General features: G+C 40.0%; 3 protein-coding genes across 3 annotated transcripts; all 3 read left to right on the top strand.

Annotated features, from left to right (window-relative positions):
• Window positions 1-514: 514 nt before the first annotated feature.
• On the top strand, window positions 515-1,935 carry LOC131968023 (extracellular calcium-sensing receptor-like). Its single transcript, XM_059328771.1, has one exon. The coding sequence runs from the start codon at window positions 515-517 to the stop codon at window positions 1,451-1,453; it is 939 nt and encodes a 312-aa protein (XP_059184754.1). The 3' UTR covers window positions 1,454-1,935.
• Window positions 1,936-2,316: 381 nt separating this feature from the next.
• LOC131968022 (extracellular calcium-sensing receptor-like) lies at window positions 2,317-11,151 on the top strand. The gene is made up of 8 exons (XM_059328770.1): window positions 2,317-2,582; window positions 2,719-3,013; window positions 3,111-3,400; window positions 3,731-4,026; window positions 5,055-5,260; window positions 7,555-7,776; window positions 9,551-9,674; window positions 9,765-11,151. The coding sequence occupies exons 1-8, from the start codon at window positions 2,317-2,319 to the stop codon at window positions 10,667-10,669; spliced, it is 2,604 nt and encodes an 867-aa protein (XP_059184753.1). The 3' UTR covers window positions 10,670-11,151.
• A 381-nt stretch (window positions 11,152-11,532) lies between these two features.
• LOC131968021 (extracellular calcium-sensing receptor-like) lies at window positions 11,533-20,367 on the top strand. The gene is made up of 8 exons (XM_059328769.1): window positions 11,533-11,798; window positions 11,935-12,229; window positions 12,327-12,616; window positions 12,947-13,242; window positions 14,271-14,476; window positions 16,771-16,992; window positions 18,767-18,890; window positions 18,981-20,367. The coding sequence occupies exons 1-8, from the start codon at window positions 11,533-11,535 to the stop codon at window positions 19,883-19,885; spliced, it is 2,604 nt and encodes an 867-aa protein (XP_059184752.1). The 3' UTR covers window positions 19,886-20,367.
• The last annotated feature ends 246 nt before the right edge of the window (window positions 20,368-20,613 follow it).

Genomic DNA, 20,613 nt, shown 5'->3' with positions numbered 1-20,613 from the left:
GAATTCATGCCGATGATCAGCTAATTTTGAAAAAACATGATGAGTGTGTGAGAGATTACACTAATCTTCATTCATAAGAAAACACCTCACCTGAAAGAAAATGACCAATCAGAGCCAAGTGGACTCAAACGTAGCAGTAAATCATGTTAATGGCTGCTTGTGATCTGCAGTCAAACTAGGAAGCACTTTTCCAAGATTCTGTTTGTTGACTTTGTTCAAGAGAAGCTTTCACTCCACTTTAAATTCTGGCTTTTTTAATCTACTTTAGCTTTTTAACCTCAGAGCTGTGTAGAACATCTGAATATATGATATTTTGTTTGTTTCTTTGTGCCAGGTACCTGTGTCAGTGTGCTCTGACAGCTGTCCTCCAGGAACTCGTAAAGTGCTGCAGAAAGGAAAACCCATCTGCTGTTATGATTGTTTACCATGTCCTGAGGGAGAGATTAGCAATGCTACAGGTATTTTTATTTTCTCCAAATATATATTGACTGTACAACATACAGTACTTTACAGTATGTCTCCTAAAAGCCCCTTTGCTTTATATTCAGATTCCTCTGATTGTTTCCCATGCCTCAAGGAGTTCTGGCCTAATGCAGAGAGGGACACGTGTCTCCCCAAGCCTGTAGAGTTTCTTTCCTTCAACGAGGTCCTAGGAATCATCCTGGCTGCATTCTCAGTTGGTGGTGCCTGTCTTGCCATGATAACAGCGGCTGTGTTCTATTGTCACAGGACATCCCCGATTGTCAGGGCCAACAATTCTGAGCTGAGCTTCCTGCTGCTCTTCTCTCTGACTCTGTGTTTCTTATGTTCATTAACTTTCATTGGAGCGCCCTCTGAGTGGTCCTGCATGCTGCGCCACACAGCATTTGGGATCACCTTTGTCCTCTGTATGTCTTGTGTTCTTGGAAAAACAATAGTAGTGTTAATGGCCTTCAGAGCTACACTCCCAGGAAGCAATGTGATGAAATGGTTTGGGCCTACACAGCAAAGAATGACTGTAGTGTCTTTCACGTTCATTCAAGTTATAATATGTACTATTTGGTTGGTTCTTAATCCTCCGTTCCCAATGAAAAACCTCACAACATACAAGGAGAGAATCATCCTGGAGTGTGCATTAGGCTCAGCTGTTGGGTTCTGGGCTGTGCTCGGGTACATCGGCCTGCTGGCTGTCTTTTGCTTTGTGTTAGCTGTCCTGGCTCGGAAACTACCTGATAATTTTAATGAAGCCAAGCTGATCACCTTCAGCATGCTGATATTCTGTGCAGTGTGGATCACCTTTATCCCTGCATACGTCAGCTCTCCAGGGAAATTCACTGTGGCTGTGGAGATATTTGCCATTCTGGCCTCCAGTTTTGGACTAATATTGTGTATATTTGCTCCAAAGTGTTTCATCATATTGTTTAAGCCAGAGAAGAACACCAAGAAGCATTTAATGAGCAAAGATCAATCCTGAGATATATGTCGTTTAGAAAAAGAAAAAGGAGAAATTTGCCTGCATTGAAATGGATTTCCCAACTGTTTTGATGGTAAATGTAGATGACGGAACCAATAAACAACTCAGTGTGTGCTACATTTACAGAAAATCTGAGTTACCATGCTACAGAATGTGTTGCTCTTATTATTGCTGTCTCTGTGAGCAGGAGAACTCAGCCTTTTCAATAAATTGGACACTGAGTATTGCTTGACTGACCTACATTTACCATCAACACTAATTGGACAACATAAATGAACAAATTTTCCCATAGCATACAGTATAATGCTTATGATGTGCAAATTCAACTCAGTCTTCACCCTTAAATATTGACATGAATTTTAATGCCATTTTGTGAATGTTCTTTGAACATGTTATGAACTTATTTAACAAATATTATTTTTTGATGAGCTAAATGAGAAAATAAACAAGGTCAAAATAGAGAAAAAAGGCTTGGTTCTGTGTTCTGTCTTGATGCTGTCATAAAATCTTCATAAAAGCTTTTTTCAAAAATATTTCCATGTTCACATTATGTAGGATGGGACTGAACCACACAAACAAGATATTAAAGGTGCATTATTCAGACTTAACTGCTGTATGAACTAAAAAGAAACAACATAGGGTATAACGGTTGCATAAAATTAGAAAGATATTTTGTGTTTACAATGATAACTTTGAGAAAAGACACATGGACACTAGGTGAAGATAATATTATACGGCCCATAGAAATAATTCTCTTTGGTGTACAGTAGGCTGACGTACAGTGGAAGGAGGGACGGTTTGTCTGAAAAATCTATAAACCAGTGATAACACACATGCAGTATTCCCACACAGACAGTTGAGGGATGGAGATCACTGCTCTCTCTATTAGCCTGATCCTGTCTCTGGGTCTGTGTGAGCTGAACTCAGCTCTTGCCTTGAATGTTTCTAGTGCTAGGGTCAGCTCTGAGGCTGAATCTGCAAAATGTAAGCTTCAGGGTACCACTCGTCTACCTGTCTTTTCTGTGGATGGTGACTATGTTATTGGTGGTGTTTTCTCCCAACATGTCAACATGCACACAGTTAAGCATAACTACACCTACATGCCTGAGCCACTAAGGTGCAAAGGGAGGTTAGTAAGAGGGAGAGTGTGGGATTAATTTTTTATGATGTGCTGACAATTTGGTTCACAGATGCAGTGCATTCATACGTTTTTGACAGTCAATATGAATTGCGCTTATGGAGTTGACATGAGTTTCTGTGTGCAGAATTAAACCCCGTGAACTGCGCTTCTCACGCGCAATGATCTTCGCCATCGAGGAGATTAACAACAGCACGGAGCTGCTGCCGGGCATCAGACTCGGTTATCAGATCTACGACTCGTGTGCCTCGGTGCCTGTGGTTGTGCATGTGGCATTCCAGCTTTCAAACGGCCTGGACCCGGTGTTTTACACCGACGACAACTGCTCACAGTCTGGTAAAGTGATGGCAGTTGTTGATGGGCCAGGGTCCACGTCATCCATCAGCATGTCGCGCATCCTCGGGCCTTTTAACATCCCTCAAGTGAATGTTTTTTAATTCAAAGCAAACTGCATGTTTAATATAAATTTGAGCTGATTGTTTTGTCCAGTTAAATAATTACACTATTGTTTTTCATTAGGTGAGCCACTTTGCCACTTGCGCATGCCTGTCTGATAAGCAGCAGTACCCGAGTTTTTTCAGAACAATCCCAAGTGACCAGTTCCAGGCTGACGCGCTGGCCAAGCTGGTCAAACACTTTGGCTGGACTTGGATAGGTGCTGTCCGGTCGGATTCAGATTATGGCAATAATGGCATTGCGTCTTTCCTGGCTGCAGCACGCAGAGAGGGGATCTGTGTGGAATACTCTGAAGCTTTTCATCGGACCAACCCACGTAGCAGGATCCAGAGAGTAGCTGACGTTATCCGCAGGTTTCTACATCACTGATTTTACTTTTTGCCCTGTGCTGACACTGACCTTCTGCACAAAGAACCGTAAAATGTGTTAAGATTTAATATTATTAATATATTATACTAATATTTCATGTTTATATCATATTATTTTAGAGACTTATGTTGTGTCTTTTACACTGTCACATGTATTTCTGTCATATTTGTTATTGGCATTCTTCTACAGTGAGGCCAAATACTGAACTATAATTTTCGATGCTATCTCTCACATGTATTTTTTTGTTTATGATCTCAATTTGATGTTTGTGCTGATATAATTTAATGTAAAATTAAAGTATAATGTCTCTCCAGGTCGACATCTATGGTTGTTGTGGCATTTACATCGAATGCAGAGATGAAGATTTTGCTAGAAGTGCTTTCTCAGGAGCCTTTTCCGCCTCGCCAGTGGATAGGCACTGAGGCCTGGGTAACAGACCCAGACATGCTGAGCTTCAGCTTCTGTGCTGGAGCTATTGGATTTGGCATTGAGCGATCAGTCATCCCAGGTCTGAGAGACTTCTTGCTGGACCTCTCTCCCTCTAAAGTGGCTGCCTCTCCACTGCTCACTGAGTTCTGGGAGGATGTATTCAACTGCAGGCTGAAAAAAAGTGAGAGAGTTGAATCTTATGATCTTACCCTTATTTTTTAGGTTTGTTGTTTTCTCTGCCTATCTGAGTGGAGCAGCTGTTGCTTTTAGACTAAATCCGAGTATTTGCATGAATCAGAAATCTGTTGTTATTGAACTGGCTAATGAGGAGACAATAAGGTTTATCTATTTCATCTCATTTGAAATTATGATCTTTCAGTTCAGGTTTTGGCATTCTGCTGTCCTGTTTAAGGTTTTGTATAAACTTTGCTACAGGGTTTTTTATGTCAACATTAAAGCCAAGAAAACACCCACACAATATAGAGACAGTCTCCAGGCCATTAAGCTAAATAGAGAAGAAAAAATGTAATTACAGCACATATCAGTTAAAGTATAAGCTTGTCTGCATGTAATTAAATATTATACCAACAGTAATTTCAGATCTTTTGCGTATTTTAAACACATAAAGATGGGTCTAGTAAGTATGTAAATTACAATTTTTTTTATAGTTGAAACATACAGTTTTTTAACATGCACATCAAATCAAATATCAAAAGTAGTTTATATATTCCTAAGGGAAAAAATCAGTTAGTCTGTTAGCTGTCAGAAAGACACATGAGACCACAGTAAAATTAATTTTATGTTTTTTTATTGTATAAAAAGTTTGTCCATTGAAATAGATTAAATTACATTTCTAGTCTTAGCAACCCTATAATTCAGCACTCACCCACCGCAACGTGCTACCAAACATTTTGGGCTTCAGTATCTTGCTCAAGATTTTCAGCATCTACACTGCCAGTGTCAGGGATTGAAGTAATGGCCTTTCAATTAGTGAATGATGGTTAAAAAATAAGGCTTTTACAAATAGAAACAGCAACCACTGAAAAATAAATGAACTGCTGCAAAACTGTTTTTTGCTTTGAGAGTGCTTTTAATTGAAAATGCATGTTTTACATCTATATCATTGCAATATAGACGAGTTGCTGCAATAAGTTATAATTTTTAGGTTTGAAAAAAAAATCCCTTTTCTCTGTCTCTCTGTGATTTTAGGTGCAGTCACAAACGAGAGAGTGTGTGATGGAAGTGAAGACATAAAGACGCTCCAGAATCCGTACACTGACACATCTCAGCTCCGGATCACAAACATGGTATACAAGGCTGCTTATGCAATAGCACATGCAATTCATAATGCAGTGTGTCAGGAAAGAAAGTCTACAACTCACTGTCACAAATTCACCAGGATAGAGTCTGAAGAGGTCAGTGAAAAACAAATAGGTGACCACACCAATACACCGATGTCCTATTTAAACTTAAAATGTATAAATTCATGATATTGAAACAAATTATATTTTCATTATCTGCTGTGCCAATTTGCACCATCAGTGCAATGCAAATGTTTCATCTTTACCATTTTTCCAAGGTCGGAGCACTAACAGTGCGAGGACCCTGTTGAAATTGTTCTATTTATTATTATAATGTCAAATGAATCAAGTTTTTTGAGGGCTTTATCATTTTCCAAAACTCACCAAATTTGGAAAAATTTCAAGCCAGTCGAAAATGTACGTCTTTCATTGGTTTCAGAAATGGGTGTGGCAAAATGACCTAATAGCGCCCCCTAGAATTGAACCCCTGAAACAGGTTTGTCGTAGAGACACGAAATTTGGTACATATTTGTATCATGGGATTACGCACCAAAAAGTCTCAAGAATACCCAAAAACAAACAGGATTGTCAGCAATCTTGGATCGAAAATGGTGTTTTGTTGTTGACTTTTTTTGCCATTTCCACTCCGCATACTTTATCAAACTCCTCCTACAGATTTAATTCGACTTAAACTTCAGACTTAGTCAGTATCATCAGACGGCCTTTGGGATCAAAAGTTATTAAAAGCTTTACCAATTGTTACACTATGTGGGTGTGGCGTGGCGGCAAAATCTGATGTCTTGGCATAAAACACGAGATTGTTATAACTTTGCCATACTTTGTCCGATCTGGTCCAAACTTCTCCTGCTTCAGAAGAGTCCAGCCCTGAACTCTTCTATATAACAATATTTTATAAAGCCCAGCCCCTTATGGTCTAACCACGACCACTTTGCATACTTTTGCAAACGCCTCCAACAGATTTAACCTGATTGACTTCAAACTTGGTCAATACCATCATAAAGCCTTTGGGATCAAAATGTATTAAAAGCTTGACTGACCATCACGCTATGTGTCTTTTGGTTAGCCACTCCCCCTTTTCCATAACTAATGAACCGTTTGTCCGGTGGACTTGTATGAGGTGTCGGTGTACTCAGCAGAGAGTCCCTGTTTAACGGGTCATTGATTTCGTAAAAAACGCAAAAAAAACTGTGAAAGAATCACAGAGCTCAGAAACACCTCAATTTGGGGCTGTGCCAATTCGCTATACTTTAACACAGAAGTTTAAGCGTATTTTGAGACTTGGGACTTCATTGGGTCACAGTTTGATTGCTCTCACGATAGTCATGAAATCGCAGTTTATGTTTGATGCTTTTTTCAGCGCGTTTCAGAGTTTATAATGGGTGTGTATTCGGCGGAATGCTCAGAGCTAGAGTGGATGACATCACAGCTAGAGTGGAGAGAGGCTGGGACTTTTTTCTGATATTTTTCTCTGAAAAACATGTTATCAAATCAGATTAGGGCAAATTGTAGAGAATCTTGTGCTTGTCACAAACATCCTACACTGAAATCAATAAGACTTACAGATTTGGCTCAGTGAGCCTGATTGTGACAGCAATTCCAACTAAGTGTTCCATGAAACTTATGTAAACAGAAAAATCCCAATTTCTAAACTGTGATTTTGCTCACATTTTCTTTCATACAAATAAGAAACCTACATCAACGGATTCAGAAGACAATTTTCTTTCTGATGATGCTAACATTTTGTTGCTAGGACTCATGTTTTTTTTTTTTTAAATAAAGAGTAGTTTGAGGGATTGATGAGACATTGTGTGCCTCTCCCCTTTCCACTTTTATAATGATGACGTAAACACCAACGCAACCAGCAAAGTCATGACGAGACAGGCCTTCAAAATAAAAGCCCACAATGGTATCTGTATGTTAACAGGAATCTTGGACCATTTTTTTTTTTTTTTGTTCATAACAAGGCGACAAATACTCAAAACAATAACTCGTTTGTGCAAAGCAACGACTAGTTTAGTACAATAAAATCCTGATAGGTAACTGTCTTAAAAGGAAACCCAGGAATATGAATAATTGTTAAAAAGCGAAGATCTGTTGTTTTAACAGCAACAGGTATTCATTGTGAAGCAATAATCTGTTGTGCATGAAGCAAGGAGTATTAAAGTAATCAGTAGTCGTTGTGAAGCAACAAGTGAATTAGTAGAATAAAAGCTTGAGAGGTAACTGTGTCTAAACAGGAAATCCAGCAGTACGAGTATTCGTTGCAAAGTAAAGTAATTATATCTTTATAAGAAGTTAACAAAGTGGCTGTATTGTAAAAGCACATTCTCAACCTTTCAGCTTACATTTTTTCGTTTATTTTCTCTTACTTTATTTTATCCTCACAGGTTCTTATGCAGTTAAAGAAAGTAAATTTTTCTCGAAATGGTTATGATGTGTTATTTGATGGCAACGGGGATCCTGTGGCTACATATGAGCTGGTTAACTGGCAAAAAACTAAGAGTGGCAATGTGGAGATGGTGACAGTGGGACACTATGATGCATCACTGCCGGTTGGCCAGGAGTTCCGTATCAACAGGAACCTCACCTGGGTGGAGGGCAGCACACGAGTAAGGAGCCCAAAAGTTCGAGTTTAACATATTTAAGTATAAAATCTGAAAGTCTTACATGGTATGAATTGTTTTTGGTCCAATTCTACAATGTCATTTGGCGGACGCTTATATCCAAACCGACGTACAAATGAGAGGTAATACACCACAAGCAAAGATGAAGTCAAGAAGCATAGCAAGAGTAAGTCCCGTGGGTTAAGTTTGAGTCCATTAGGACCTAAGTGTTTTTAGGTTGCGCAAGCAGTCAGTGCGATACTTAATGTGTCATTTGTGTCGATCAAGTGTGAAGGTGTCAGTAAAGAGTTGGGTCTTCAGTCTCTTCTTAAAAATTGATAAGGACTCAGCAGATCGGATGGAGTTTGGAAGGTCCTTCCACCACCGGGGAACTACAGAGGAGAAGAGTCTGGTTTGAGATGTAGAGCCCTGCAGCGGCGGAGGAGCCAGACGTCTTTCACCACGAAGAGCACAGTGGGCGGGAGGGTATGTGGACCAGAACAAAGGAGGTCAGATATGCAAGGGATGTGCCAAGTTGCTATTTTGTATGCAAGAGACAGGGCTTTGAATTTGATGTAGGCTGCGACTGGGAGCCAGTGCAGAAAGATGAGTAGCGGAGTGACATGTGCTCTCTTGGGCTGGTTGAAGACCAGATGCGTCGCTGCGTTCTGGATCATCTGCAGAGGCTTGGTGGTGCATGCAGGGAGTCCTGCAAGTAGAGAGTTGCAGTAGCCCAAGTGTGATGTCCCGAGGGCCTGAACCAGGAGTTGTGTTGTTTGCTTGGTCAGGTAGGGTCTGAATTTCCTGATGTTGTATAAGGCGAACCCACACAGTCTTGCAATTGAGGACACATGAACCTTGAAGGTCAGTTGGTCATCAGTCATGACATCCATGTTGATGTGTCCGCAAGGTGAGCAGAGGTAAGAGTTCAGAATGTGGGTTTGTTTGCTGGGAAGGGAAGGAACAGCTGGGTATCATTACAAAAACAATGGGATGAGAATCCATGATTGCGAATGATTGCACCAAGTGAGGTGGTGTAAATTGAGAAAAGAAGGGGGCCTAGCACTGATCCTTGAGGCACCCCAGTGGAAAGATTTTGTAGTTTGGATACTTCTCCCTTCCATAATACTTTTAAAGATCTCCCTTCAAGGTAGGATGTGAACCATCAGAGGGCAGAACCTGATATACCAAGTTTTGTAAGTGTAGAGAGGAGGATTTGGTGGTTAACAGTGTCGATGGCTGCATAGAGGTCCAGCAGCCATAGGGCTGATGGTTGGCCAGCTGCTCTAGTCAATCCATGTTCCTCATGCCTATACCTGCTGTAAAAAGATTAATAACAAAGTTACAGCATTCTTGCATAATACTACCCCTTCATCTTATCCAAAAATGTTCCCTTGATTGAAGATTGTTGGCGACTTGGGCAAAATTTGATTGGGGTAATTTAAAGAATTCATGCCGATGATCAGCTAATTTTGAAAAAACATGATGAGTGTGTGAGAGATTACACTAATCTTCATTCATAAGAAAACACCTCACCTGAAAGAAAATGACCAATCAGAGCCAAGTGGACTCAAACGTAGCAGTAAATCATGTTAATGGCTGCTTGTGATCTGCAGTCAAACTAGGAAGCACTTTTCCAAGATTCTGTTTGTTGACTTTGTTCAAGAGAAGCTTTCACTCCACTTTAAATTCTGGCTTTTTTAATCTACTTTAGCTTTTTAACCTCAGAGCTGTGTAGAACATCTGAATATATGATATTTTGTTTGTTTCTTTGTGCCAGGTACCTGTGTCAGTGTGCTCTGACAGCTGTCCTCCAGGAACTCGTAAAGTGCTGCAGAAAGGAAAACCCATCTGCTGTTATGATTGTTTACCATGTCCTGAGGGAGAGATTAGCAATGCTACAGGTATTTTTATTTTCTCCAAATATATATTGACTGTACAACATACAGTACTTTACAGTATGTCTCCTAAAAGCCCCTTTGCTTTATATTCAGATTCCTCTGATTGTTTCCCATGCCTCAAGGAGTTCTGGCCTAATGCAGAGAGGGACACGTGTCTCCCCAAGCCTGTAGAGTTTCTTTCCTTCAACGAGGTCCTAGGAATCATCCTGGCTGCATTCTCAGTTGGTGGTGCCTGTCTTGCCATGATAACAGCGGCTGTGTTCTATTGTCACAGGACATCCCCGATTGTCAGGGCCAACAATTCTGAGCTGAGCTTCCTGCTGCTCTTCTCTCTGACTCTGTGTTTCTTATGTTCATTAACTTTCATTGGAGCGCCCTCTGAGTGGTCCTGCATGCTGCGCCACACAGCATTTGGGATCACCTTTGTCCTCTGTATGTCTTGTGTTCTTGGAAAAACAATAGTAGTGTTAATGGCCTTCAGAGCTACACTCCCAGGAAGCAATGTGATGAAATGGTTTGGGCCTACACAGCAAAGAATGACTGTAGTGTCTTTCACGTTCATTCAAGTTATAATATGTACTATTTGGTTGGTTCTTAATCCTCCGTTCCCAATGAAAAACCTCACAACATACAAGGAGAGAATCATCCTGGAGTGTGCATTAGGCTCAGCTGTTGGGTTCTGGGCTGTGCTCGGGTACATCGGCCTGCTGGCTGTCTTTTGCTTTGTGTTAGCTGTCCTGGCTCGGAAACTACCTGATAATTTTAATGAAGCCAAGCTGATCACCTTCAGCATGCTGATATTCTGTGCAGTGTGGATCACCTTTATCCCTGCATACGTCAGCTCTCCAGGGAAATTCACTGTGGCTGTGGAGATATTTGCCATTCTGGCCTCCAGTTTTGGACTAATATTGTGTATATTTGCTCCAAAGTGTTTCATCATATTGTTTAAGCCAGAGAAGAACACCAAGAAGCATTTAATGAGCAAAGATCAATCCTGAGATATATGTCGTTTAGAAAAAGAAAAAGGAGAAATTTGCCTGCATTGAAATGGATTTCCCAACTGTTTTGATGGTAAATGTAGATGACGGAACCAATAAACAACTCAGTGTGTGCTACATTTACAGAAAATCTGAGTTACCATGCTACAGAATGTGTTGCTCTTATTATTGCTGTCTCTGTGAGCAGGAGAACTCAGCCTTTTCAATAAATTGGACACTGAGTATTGCTTGACTGACCTACATTTACCATCAACACTAATTGGACAACATAAATGAACAAATTTTCCCATAGCATACAGTATAATGCTTATGATGTGCAAATTCAACTCAGTCTTCACCCTTAAATATTGACATGAATTTTAATGCCATTTTGTGAATGTTCTTTGAACATGTTATGAACTTATTTAACAAATATTATTTTTTGATGAGCTAAATGAGAAAATAAACAAGGTCAAAATAGAGAAAAAAGGCTTGGTTCTGTGTTCTGTCTTGATGCTGTCATAAAATCTTCATAAAAGCTTTTTTCAAAAATATTTCCATGTTCACATTATGTAGGATGGGACTGAACCACACAAACAAGATATTAAAGGTGCATTATTCAGACTTAACTGCTGTATGAACTAAAAAGAAACAACATAGGGTATAACGGTTGCATAAAATTAGAAAGATATTTTGTGTTTACAATGATAACTTTGAGAAAAGACACATGGACACTAGGTGAAGATAATATTATACGGCCCATAGAAATAATTCTCTTTGGTGTACAGTAGGCTGACGTACAGTGGAAGGAGGGACGGTTTGTCTGAAAAATCTATAAACCAGTGATAACACACATGCAGTATTCCCACACAGACAGTTGAGGGATGGAGATCACTGCTCTCTCTATTAGCCTGATCCTGTCTCTGGGTCTGTGTGAGCTGAACTCAGCTCTTGCCTTGAATGTTTCTAGTGCTAGGGTCAGCTCTGAGGCTGAATCTGCAAAATGTAAGCTTCAGGGTACCACTCGTCTACCTGTCTTTTCTGTGGATGGTGACTATGTTATTGGTGGTGTTTTCTCCCAACATGTCAACATGCACACAGTTAAGCATAACTACACCTACATGCCTGAGCCACTAAGGTGCAAAGGGAGGTTAGTAAGAGGGAGAGTGTGGGATTAATTTTTTATGATGTGCTGACAATTTGGTTCACAGATGCAGTGCATTCATACGTTTTTGACAGTCAATATGAATTGCGCTTATGGAGTTGACATGAGTTTCTGTGTGCAGAATTAAACCCCGTGAACTGCGCTTCTCACGCGCAATGATCTTCGCCATCGAGGAGATTAACAACAGCACGGAGCTGCTGCCGGGCATCAGACTCGGTTATCAGATCTACGACTCGTGTGCCTCGGTGCCTGTGGTTGTGCATGTGGCATTCCAGCTTTCAAACGGCCTGGACCCGGTGTTTTACACCGGCGACAACTGCTCACAGTCTGGTAAAGTGATGGCAGTTGTTGATGGGCCAGGGTCCACGTCATCCATCAGCATGTCGCGCATCCTCGGGCCTTTTAACATCCCTCAAGTGAATGTTTTTTAATTCAAAGCAAACTGCATGTTTAATATAAATTTGAGCTGATTGTTTTGTCCAGTTAAATAATTACACTATTGTTTTTCATTAGGTGAGCCACTTTGCCACTTGCGCATGCCTGTCTGATAAGCAGCAGTACCCGAGTTTTTTCAGAACAATCCCAAGTGACCAGTTCCAGGCTGACGCGCTGGCCAAGCTGGTCAAACACTTTGGCTGGACTTGGATAGGTGCTGTCCGGTCGGATTCAGATTATGGCAATAATGGCATTGCGTCTTTCCTGGCTGCAGCACGCAGAGAGGGGATCTGTGTGGAATACTCTGAAGCTTTTCATCGGACCAACCCACGTAGCAGGATCCAGAGAGTAGCTGACGTTATCCGCAGGTTTCTACATCACTGATTTTACTTTTTGCCCTGTGCTGACACTGACCTTCTGCACAAAGAACCGTAAAATGTGTTAAGATTTAATATTATTAATATATTATACTAATATTTCATGTTTATATCATATTATTTTAGAGACTTATGTTGTGTCTTTTACACTGTCACATGTATTTCTGTCATATTTGTTATTGGCATTCTTCTACAGTGAGGCCAAATACTGAACTATAATTTTCGATGCTATCTCTCACATGTATTTTTTTGTTTATGATCTCAATTTGATGTTTGTGCTGATATAATTTAATGTAAAATTAAAGTATAATGTCTCTCCAGGTCGACATCTATGGTTGTTGTGGCATTTACATCGAATGCAGAGATGAAGATTTTGCTAGAAGTGCTTTCTCAGGAGCCTTTTCCGCCTCGCCAGTGGATAGGCAGTGAGGCCTGGGTAACAGACCCAGACATGCTGAGCTTCAGCTTCTGTGCTGGAGCTATTGGATTTGGCATTGAGCGATCAGTCATCCCAGGTCTGAGAGACTTCTTGCTGGACCTCTCTCCCTCTAAAGTGGCTGCCTCTCCACTGCTCACTGAGTTCTGGGAGGATGTATTCAACTGCAGGCTGAAAAAAAGTGAGAGAGTTGAATCTTATGATCTTACCCTTATTTTTTAGGTTTGTTGTTTTCTCTGCCTATCTGAGTGGAGCAGCTGTTGCTTTTAGACTAAATCCGAGTATTTGCATGAATCAGAAATCTGTTGTTATTGAACTGGCTAATGAGGAGACAATAAGGTTTATCTATTTCATCTCATTTGAAATTATGATCTTTCAGTTCAGGTTTTGGCATTCTGCTGTCCTGTTTAAGGTTTTGTATAAACTTTGCTACAGGGTTTTTTATGTCAACACTAAAGCCAAGAAAACACCCACACAATATAGAGACAGTCTCCAGGCCATTAAGCTAAATAGAGAAGAAAAAATGTAATTACAGCACATATCAGTTAAAGTATAAGCTTGTCTGCATGTAATTAAATATTATACCAACAGTAATTTCAGATCTTTTGCGTATTTTAAACACATAAAGATGGGTCTAGTAAGTATGTAAATTACAATTTTTTTTATAGTTGAAACATACAGTTTTTTAACATGCACATCAAATCAAATATCAAAAGTAGTTTATATATTCCTAAGGGAAAAAATCAGTTAGTCTGTTAGCTGTCAGAAAGACACATGAGACCACAGTAAAATTAATTTTATGTTTTTTTATTGTATAAAAAGTTTGTCCATTGAAATAGATTAAATTACATTTCTAGTCTTAGCAACCCTATAATTCAGCACTCACCCACCGCAACGTGCTACCAAACATTTTGGGCTTCAGTATCTTGCTCAAGATTTTCAGCATCTACACTGCCAGTGTCAGGGATTGAAGTAATGGCCTTTCAATTAGTGAATGATGGTTAAAAAATAAGGCTTTTACAAATAGAAACAGCAACCACTGAAAAATAAATGAACTGCTGCAAAACTGTTTTTTGCTTTGAGAGTGCTTTTAATTGAAAATGCATGTTTTACATCTATATCATTGCAATATAGACGAGTTGCTGCAATAAGTTATAATTTTTAGGTTTGAAAAAAAAATCCCTTTTCTCTGTCTCTCTGTGATTTTAGGTGCAGTCACAAACGAGAGAGTGTGTGATGGAAGTGAAGACATAAAGACGCTCCAGAATCCGTACACTGACACATCTCAGCTCCGGATCACAAACATGGTATACAAGGCTGCTTATGCAATAGCACATGCAATTCATAATGCAGTGTGTCAGGAAAGAAAGTCTACAACTCACTGTCACAAATTCACCAGGATAGAGTCTGAAGAGGTCAGTGAAAAACAAATAGGTGACCACACCAATACACCGATGTCCTATTTAAACTTAAAATGTATAAATTCATGATATTGAAACAAATTATATTTTCATTATCTGCTGTGCCAATTTGCACCATCAGTGCAATGCAAATGTTTCATCTTTACCATTTTTCCAAGGTCGGAGCACTAACAGTGCGAGGACCCTGTTGAAATTGTTCTATTTATTATTATAATGTCAAATGAATCAAGTTTTTTGAGGGCTTTATCATTTTCCAAAACTCACCAAATTTGGAAAAATTTCAAGCCAGTCGAAAATGTACGTCTTTCATTGGTTTCAGAAATGGGTGTGGCAAAATGACCTAATAGCGCCCCCTAGAATTGAACCCCTGAAACAGGTTTGTCGTAGAGACACGAAATTTGGTACATATTTGTATCATGGGATTACGCACCAAAAAGTCTCAAGAATACCCAAAAACAAACAGGATTGTCAGCAATCTTGGATCGAAAATGGTGTTTTGTTGTTGACTTTTTTTGCCATTTCCACTCCGCATACTTTATCAAACTCCTCCTACAGATTTAATTCGACTTAAACTTCAGACTTAGTCAGTATCATCAGACGGCCTTTGGGATCAAAAGTTATTAAAAGGTTTACCAATTGTTACACTATGTGGGTGTGGCGTGGCGGCAAAATCTGATGTCTTGGCATAAAACACGAGATTGTTATAACTTTGCCATACTTTGTCCGATCTGGTCCAAACTTCTCCTGCTTCAGAAGAGTCCAGCCCTGAACTCTTCTATATAACAATATTTTATAAAGCCCAGCCCCTTATGGTCTAACCACGACCACTTTGCATACTTTTGCAAACGCCTCCAACAGATTTAACCTGATTGACTTCAAACTTGGTCAATACCATCATAAAGCCTTTGGGATCAAAATGTATTAAAAGCTTGACTGACCATCACGCTATGTGTCTTTTGGTTAGCCACTCCCCCTTTTCCATAACTAATGAACCGTTTGTCCGGTGGACTTGTATGAGGTGTCGGTGTACTCAGCAGAGAGTCCCTGTTTAACGGGTCATTGATTTCGTAAAAAACGGAAAAAAAACTGTGAAAGAATCACAGAGCTCAGAAACACCTCAATTTGGGGCTGTGCCAATTCGCTATACTTTAACACAGAAGTTTAAGCGTATTTTGAGACTTGGGACTTCATTGGGTCACAGTTTGATTGCTCTCACGATAGTCATGAAATCGCAGTTTATGTTTGATGCTTTTTTCAGCGCGTTTCAGAGTTTATAATGGGTGTGTATTCGGCGGAATGCTCAGAGCTAGAGTGGATGACATCACAGCTAGAGTGGAGAGAGGCTGGGACTTTTTTCTGATATTTTTCTCTGAAAAACATGTTATCAAATCAGATTAGGGCAAATTGTAGAGAATCTTGTGCTTGTCACAAACATCCTACACTGAAATCAATAAGACTTACAGATTTGGCTCAGTGAGCCTGATTGTGACAGCAATTCCAACTAAGTGTTCCATGAAACTTATGTAAACAGAAAAATCCCAATTTCTAAACTGTGATTTTGCTCACATTTTCTTTCATACAAATAAGAAACCTACATCAACGGATTCAGAAGACAATTTTCTTTCTGATGATGCTAACATTTTGTTGCTAGGACTCATGTTTTTTTTTTTTTAAATAAAGAGTAGTTTGAGGGATTGATGAGACATTGTGTGCCTCTCCCCTTTCCACTTTTATAATGATGACGTAAACACCAACGCAACCAGCAAAGTCATGACGAGACAGGCCTTCAAAATAAAAGCCCACAATGGTATCTGTATGTTAACAGGAATCTTGGACCATTTTTTTTTTTTTTTGTTCATAACAAGGCGACAAATACTCAAAACAATAACTCGTTTGTGCAAAGCAACGACTAGTTTAGTACAATAAAATCCTGATAGGTAACTGTCTTAAAAGGAAACCCAGGAATATGAATAATTGTTAAAAAGCGAAGATCTGTTGTTTTAACAGCAACAGGTATTCATTGTGAAGCAATAATCTGTTGTGCATGAAGCAAGGAGTATTAAAGTAATCAGTAGTCGTTGTGAAGCAACAAGTGAATTAGTAGAATAAAAGCTTGAGAGGTAACTGTGTCTAAACAGGAAATCCAGCAGTACGAGTATTCGTTGCAAAGTAAAGTAATTATATCTTTATAAGAAGTTAACAAAGTGGCTGTATTGTAAAAGCACATTCTCAACCTTTCAGCTTACATTTTTTCGTTTATTTTCTCTTACTTTATTTTATCCTCACAGGTTCTTATGCAGTTAAAGAAAGTAAATTTTTCTCGAAATGGTTATGATGTGTTATTTGATGGCAACGGGGATCCTGTGGCTACATATGAGCTGGTTAACTGGCAAAAAACTAAGAGTGGCAATGTGGAGATGGTGACAGTGGGACACTATGATGCATCACTGCCGGTTGGCCAGGAGTTCCGTATCAACAGGAACCTCACCTGGGTGGAGGGCAGCACACGAGTAAGGAGCCCAAAAGTTCGAGTTTAACATATTTAAGTATAAAATCTGAAAGTCTTACATGGTATGAATTGTTTTTGGTCCAATTCTACAATGTCATTTGGCGGACGCTTATATCCAAACCGACGTACAAATGAGAGGTAATACACCACAAGCAAAGATGAAGTCAAGAAGCATAGCAAGAGTAAGTCCCGTGGGTTAAGTTTGAGTCCATTAGGACCTAAGTGTTTTTAGGTTGCGCAAGCAGTCAGTGCGATACTTAATGTGTCATTTGTGTCGATCAAGTGTGAAGGTGTCAGTAAAGAGTTGGGTCTTCAGTCTCTTCTTAAAAATTGATAAGGACTCAGCAGATCGGATGGAGTTTGGAAGGTCCTTCCACCACCGGGGAACTACAGAGGAGAAGAGTCTGGTTTGAGATGTAGAGCCCTGCAGCGGCGGAGGAGCCAGACGTCTTTCACCACGAAGAGCACAGTGGGCGGGAGGGTATGTGGACCAGAACAAAGGAGGTCAGATATGCAAGGGATGTGCCAAGTTGCTATTTTGTATGCAAGAGACAGGGCTTTGAATTTGATGTAGGCTGCGACTGGGAGCCAGTGCAGAAAGATGAGTAGCGGAGTGACATGTGCTCTCTTGGGCTGGTTGAAGACCAGATGCGTCGCTGCGTTCTGGATCATCTGCAGAGGCTTGGTGGTGCATGCAGGGAGTCCTGCAAGTAGAGAGTTGCAGTAGCCCAAGTGTGATGTCCCGAGGGCCTGAACCAGGAGTTGTGTTGTTTGCTTGGTCAGGTAGGGTCTGAATTTCCTGATGTTGTATAAGGCGAACCCACACAGTCTTGCAATTGAGGACACATGAACCTTGAAGGTCAGTTGGTCATCAGTCATGACATCCATGTTGATGTGTCCGCAAGGTGAGCAGAGGTAAGAGTTCAGAATGTGGGTTTGTTTGCTGGGAAGGGAAGGAACAGCTGGGTATCATTACAAAAACAATGGGATGAGAATCCATGATTGCGAATGATTGCACCAAGTGAGGTGGTGTAAATTGAGAAAAGAAGGGGGCCTAGCACTGATCCTTGAGGCACCCCAGTGGAAAGATTTTGTAGTTTGGATACTTCTCCCTTCCATAATACTTTTAAAGATCTCCCTTCAAGGTAGGATGTGAACCATCAGAGGGCAGAACCTGATATACCAAGTTTTGTAAGTGTAGAGAGGAGGATTTGGTGGTTAACAGTGTCGATGGCTGCATAGAGGTCCAGCAGCCATAGGGCTGATGGTTGGCCAGCTGCTCTAGTCAATCCATGTTCCTCATGCCTATACCTGCTGTAAAAAGATTAATAACAAAGTTACAGCATTCTTGCATAATACTACCCCTTCATCTTATCCAAAAATGTTCCCTTGATTGAAGATTGTTGGCGACTTGGGCAAAATTTGATTGGGGTAATTTAAAGAATTCATGCCGATGATCAGCTAATTTTGAAAAAACATGATGAGTGTGTGAGAGATTACACTAATCTTCATTCATAAGAAAACACCTCACCTGAAAGAAAATGACCAATCAGAGCCAAGTGGACTCAAACGTAGCAGTAAATCATGTTAATGGCTGCTTGTGATCTGCAGTCAAACTAGGAAGCACTTTTCCAAGATTCTGTTTGTTGACTTTGTTCAAGAGAAGCTTTCACTCCACTTTAAATTCTGGCTTTTTTAATCTACTTTAGCTTTTTAACCTCAGAGCTGTGTAGAACATCTGAATATATGATATTTTGTTTGTTTCTTTGTGCCAGGTACCTGTGTCAGTGTGCTCTGACAGCTGTCCTCCAGGAACTCGTAAAGTGCTGCAGAAAGGAAAACCCATCTGCTGTTATGATTGTTTACCATGTCCTGAGGGAGAGATTAGCAATGCTACAGGTATTTTTATTTTCTCCAAATATATATTGACTGTACAACATACAGTACTTTACAGTATGTCTCCTAAAAGCCCCTTTGCTTTATATTCAGATTCCTCTGATTGTTTCCCATGCCTCAAGGAGTTCTGGCCTAATGCAGAGAGGGACACGTGTCTCCCCAAGCCTGTAGAGTTTCTTTCCTTCAACGAGGTCCTAGGAATCATCCTGGCTGCATTCTCAGTTGGTGGTGCCTGTCTTGCCATGATAACAGCGGCTGTGTTCTATTGTCACAGGACATCCCCGATTGTCAGGGCCAACAATTCTGAGCTGAGCTTCCTGCTGCTCTTCTCTCTGACTCTGTGTTTCTTATGTTCATTAACTTTCATTGGAGCGCCCTCTGAGTGGTCCTGCATGCTGCGCCACACAGCATTTGGGATCACCTTTGTCCTCTGTATGTCTTGTGTTCTTGGAAAAACAATAGTAGTGTTAATGGCCTTCAGAGCTACACTCCCAGGAAGCAATGTGATGAAATGGTTTGGGCCTACACAGCAAAGAATGACTGTAGTGTCTTTCACGTTCATTCAAGTTATAATATGTACTATTTGGTTGGTTCTTAATCCTCCGTTCCCAATGAAAAACCTCACAACATACAAGGAGAGAATCATCCTGGAGTGTGCATTAGGCTCAGCTGTTGGGTTCTGGGCTGTGCTCGGGTACATCGGCCTGCTGGCTGTCTTTTGCTTTGTGTTAGCTGTCCTGGCTCGGAAACTACCTGATAATTTTAATGAAGCCAAGCTGATCACCTTCAGCATGCTGATATTCTGTGCAGTGTGGATCACCTTTATCCCTGCATACGTCAGCTCTCCAGGGAAATTCACTGTGGCTGTGGAGATATTTGCCATTCTGGCCTCCAGTTTTGGACTAATATTGTGTATATTTGCTCCAAAGTGTTTCATCATATTGTTTAAGCCAGAGAAGAACACCAAGAAGCATTTAATGAGCAAAGATCAATCCTGAGATATATGTCGTTTAGAAAAAGAAAAAGGAGAAATTTGCCTGCATTGAAATGGATTTCCCAACTGTTTTGATGGTAAATGTAGATGACGGAACCAATAAACAACTCAGTGTGTGCTACATTTACAGAAAATCTGAGTTACCATGCTACAGAATGTGTTGCTCTTATTATTGCTGTCTCTGTGAGCAGGAGAACTCAGCCTTTTCAATAAATTGGACACTGAGTATTGCTTGACTGACCTACATTTACCATCAACACTAATTGGACAACATAAATGAACAAATTTTCCCATAGCATACAGTATAATGCTTATGATGTGCAAATTCAACTCAGTCTTCACCCTTAAATATTGACATGAATTTTAATGCCATTTTGTGAATGTTCTTTGAACATGTTATGAACTTATTTAACAAATATTATTTTTTGATGAGCTAAATGAGAAAATAAACAAGGTCAAAATAGAGAAAAAAGGCTTGGTTCTGTGTTCTGTCTTGATGCTGTCATAAAATCTTCATAAAAGCTTTTTTCAAAAATATTTCCATGTTCACATTATGTAGGATGGGACTGAACCACACAAACAAGATATTAAAGGTGCATTATTCAGACTTAACTGCTGTATGAACTAAAAAGAAACAACATAGGGTATAACGGTTGCATAAAATTAGAAAGATATTTTGTGTTTACAATGATAACTTTGAGAAAAGACACATGGACACTAGGTGAAGATAAT

This window comes from Centropristis striata, unplaced genomic scaffold (assembly GCF_030273125.1).
Source record: "Centropristis striata isolate RG_2023a ecotype Rhode Island unplaced genomic scaffold, C.striata_1.0 Scaffold_38, whole genome shotgun sequence".
In the NCBI taxonomy this organism is placed as follows: domain Eukaryota; kingdom Metazoa; phylum Chordata; class Actinopteri; order Perciformes; family Serranidae; genus Centropristis; species Centropristis striata.
This window is presented reverse-complemented; position numbering and strand designations above follow the sequence as displayed.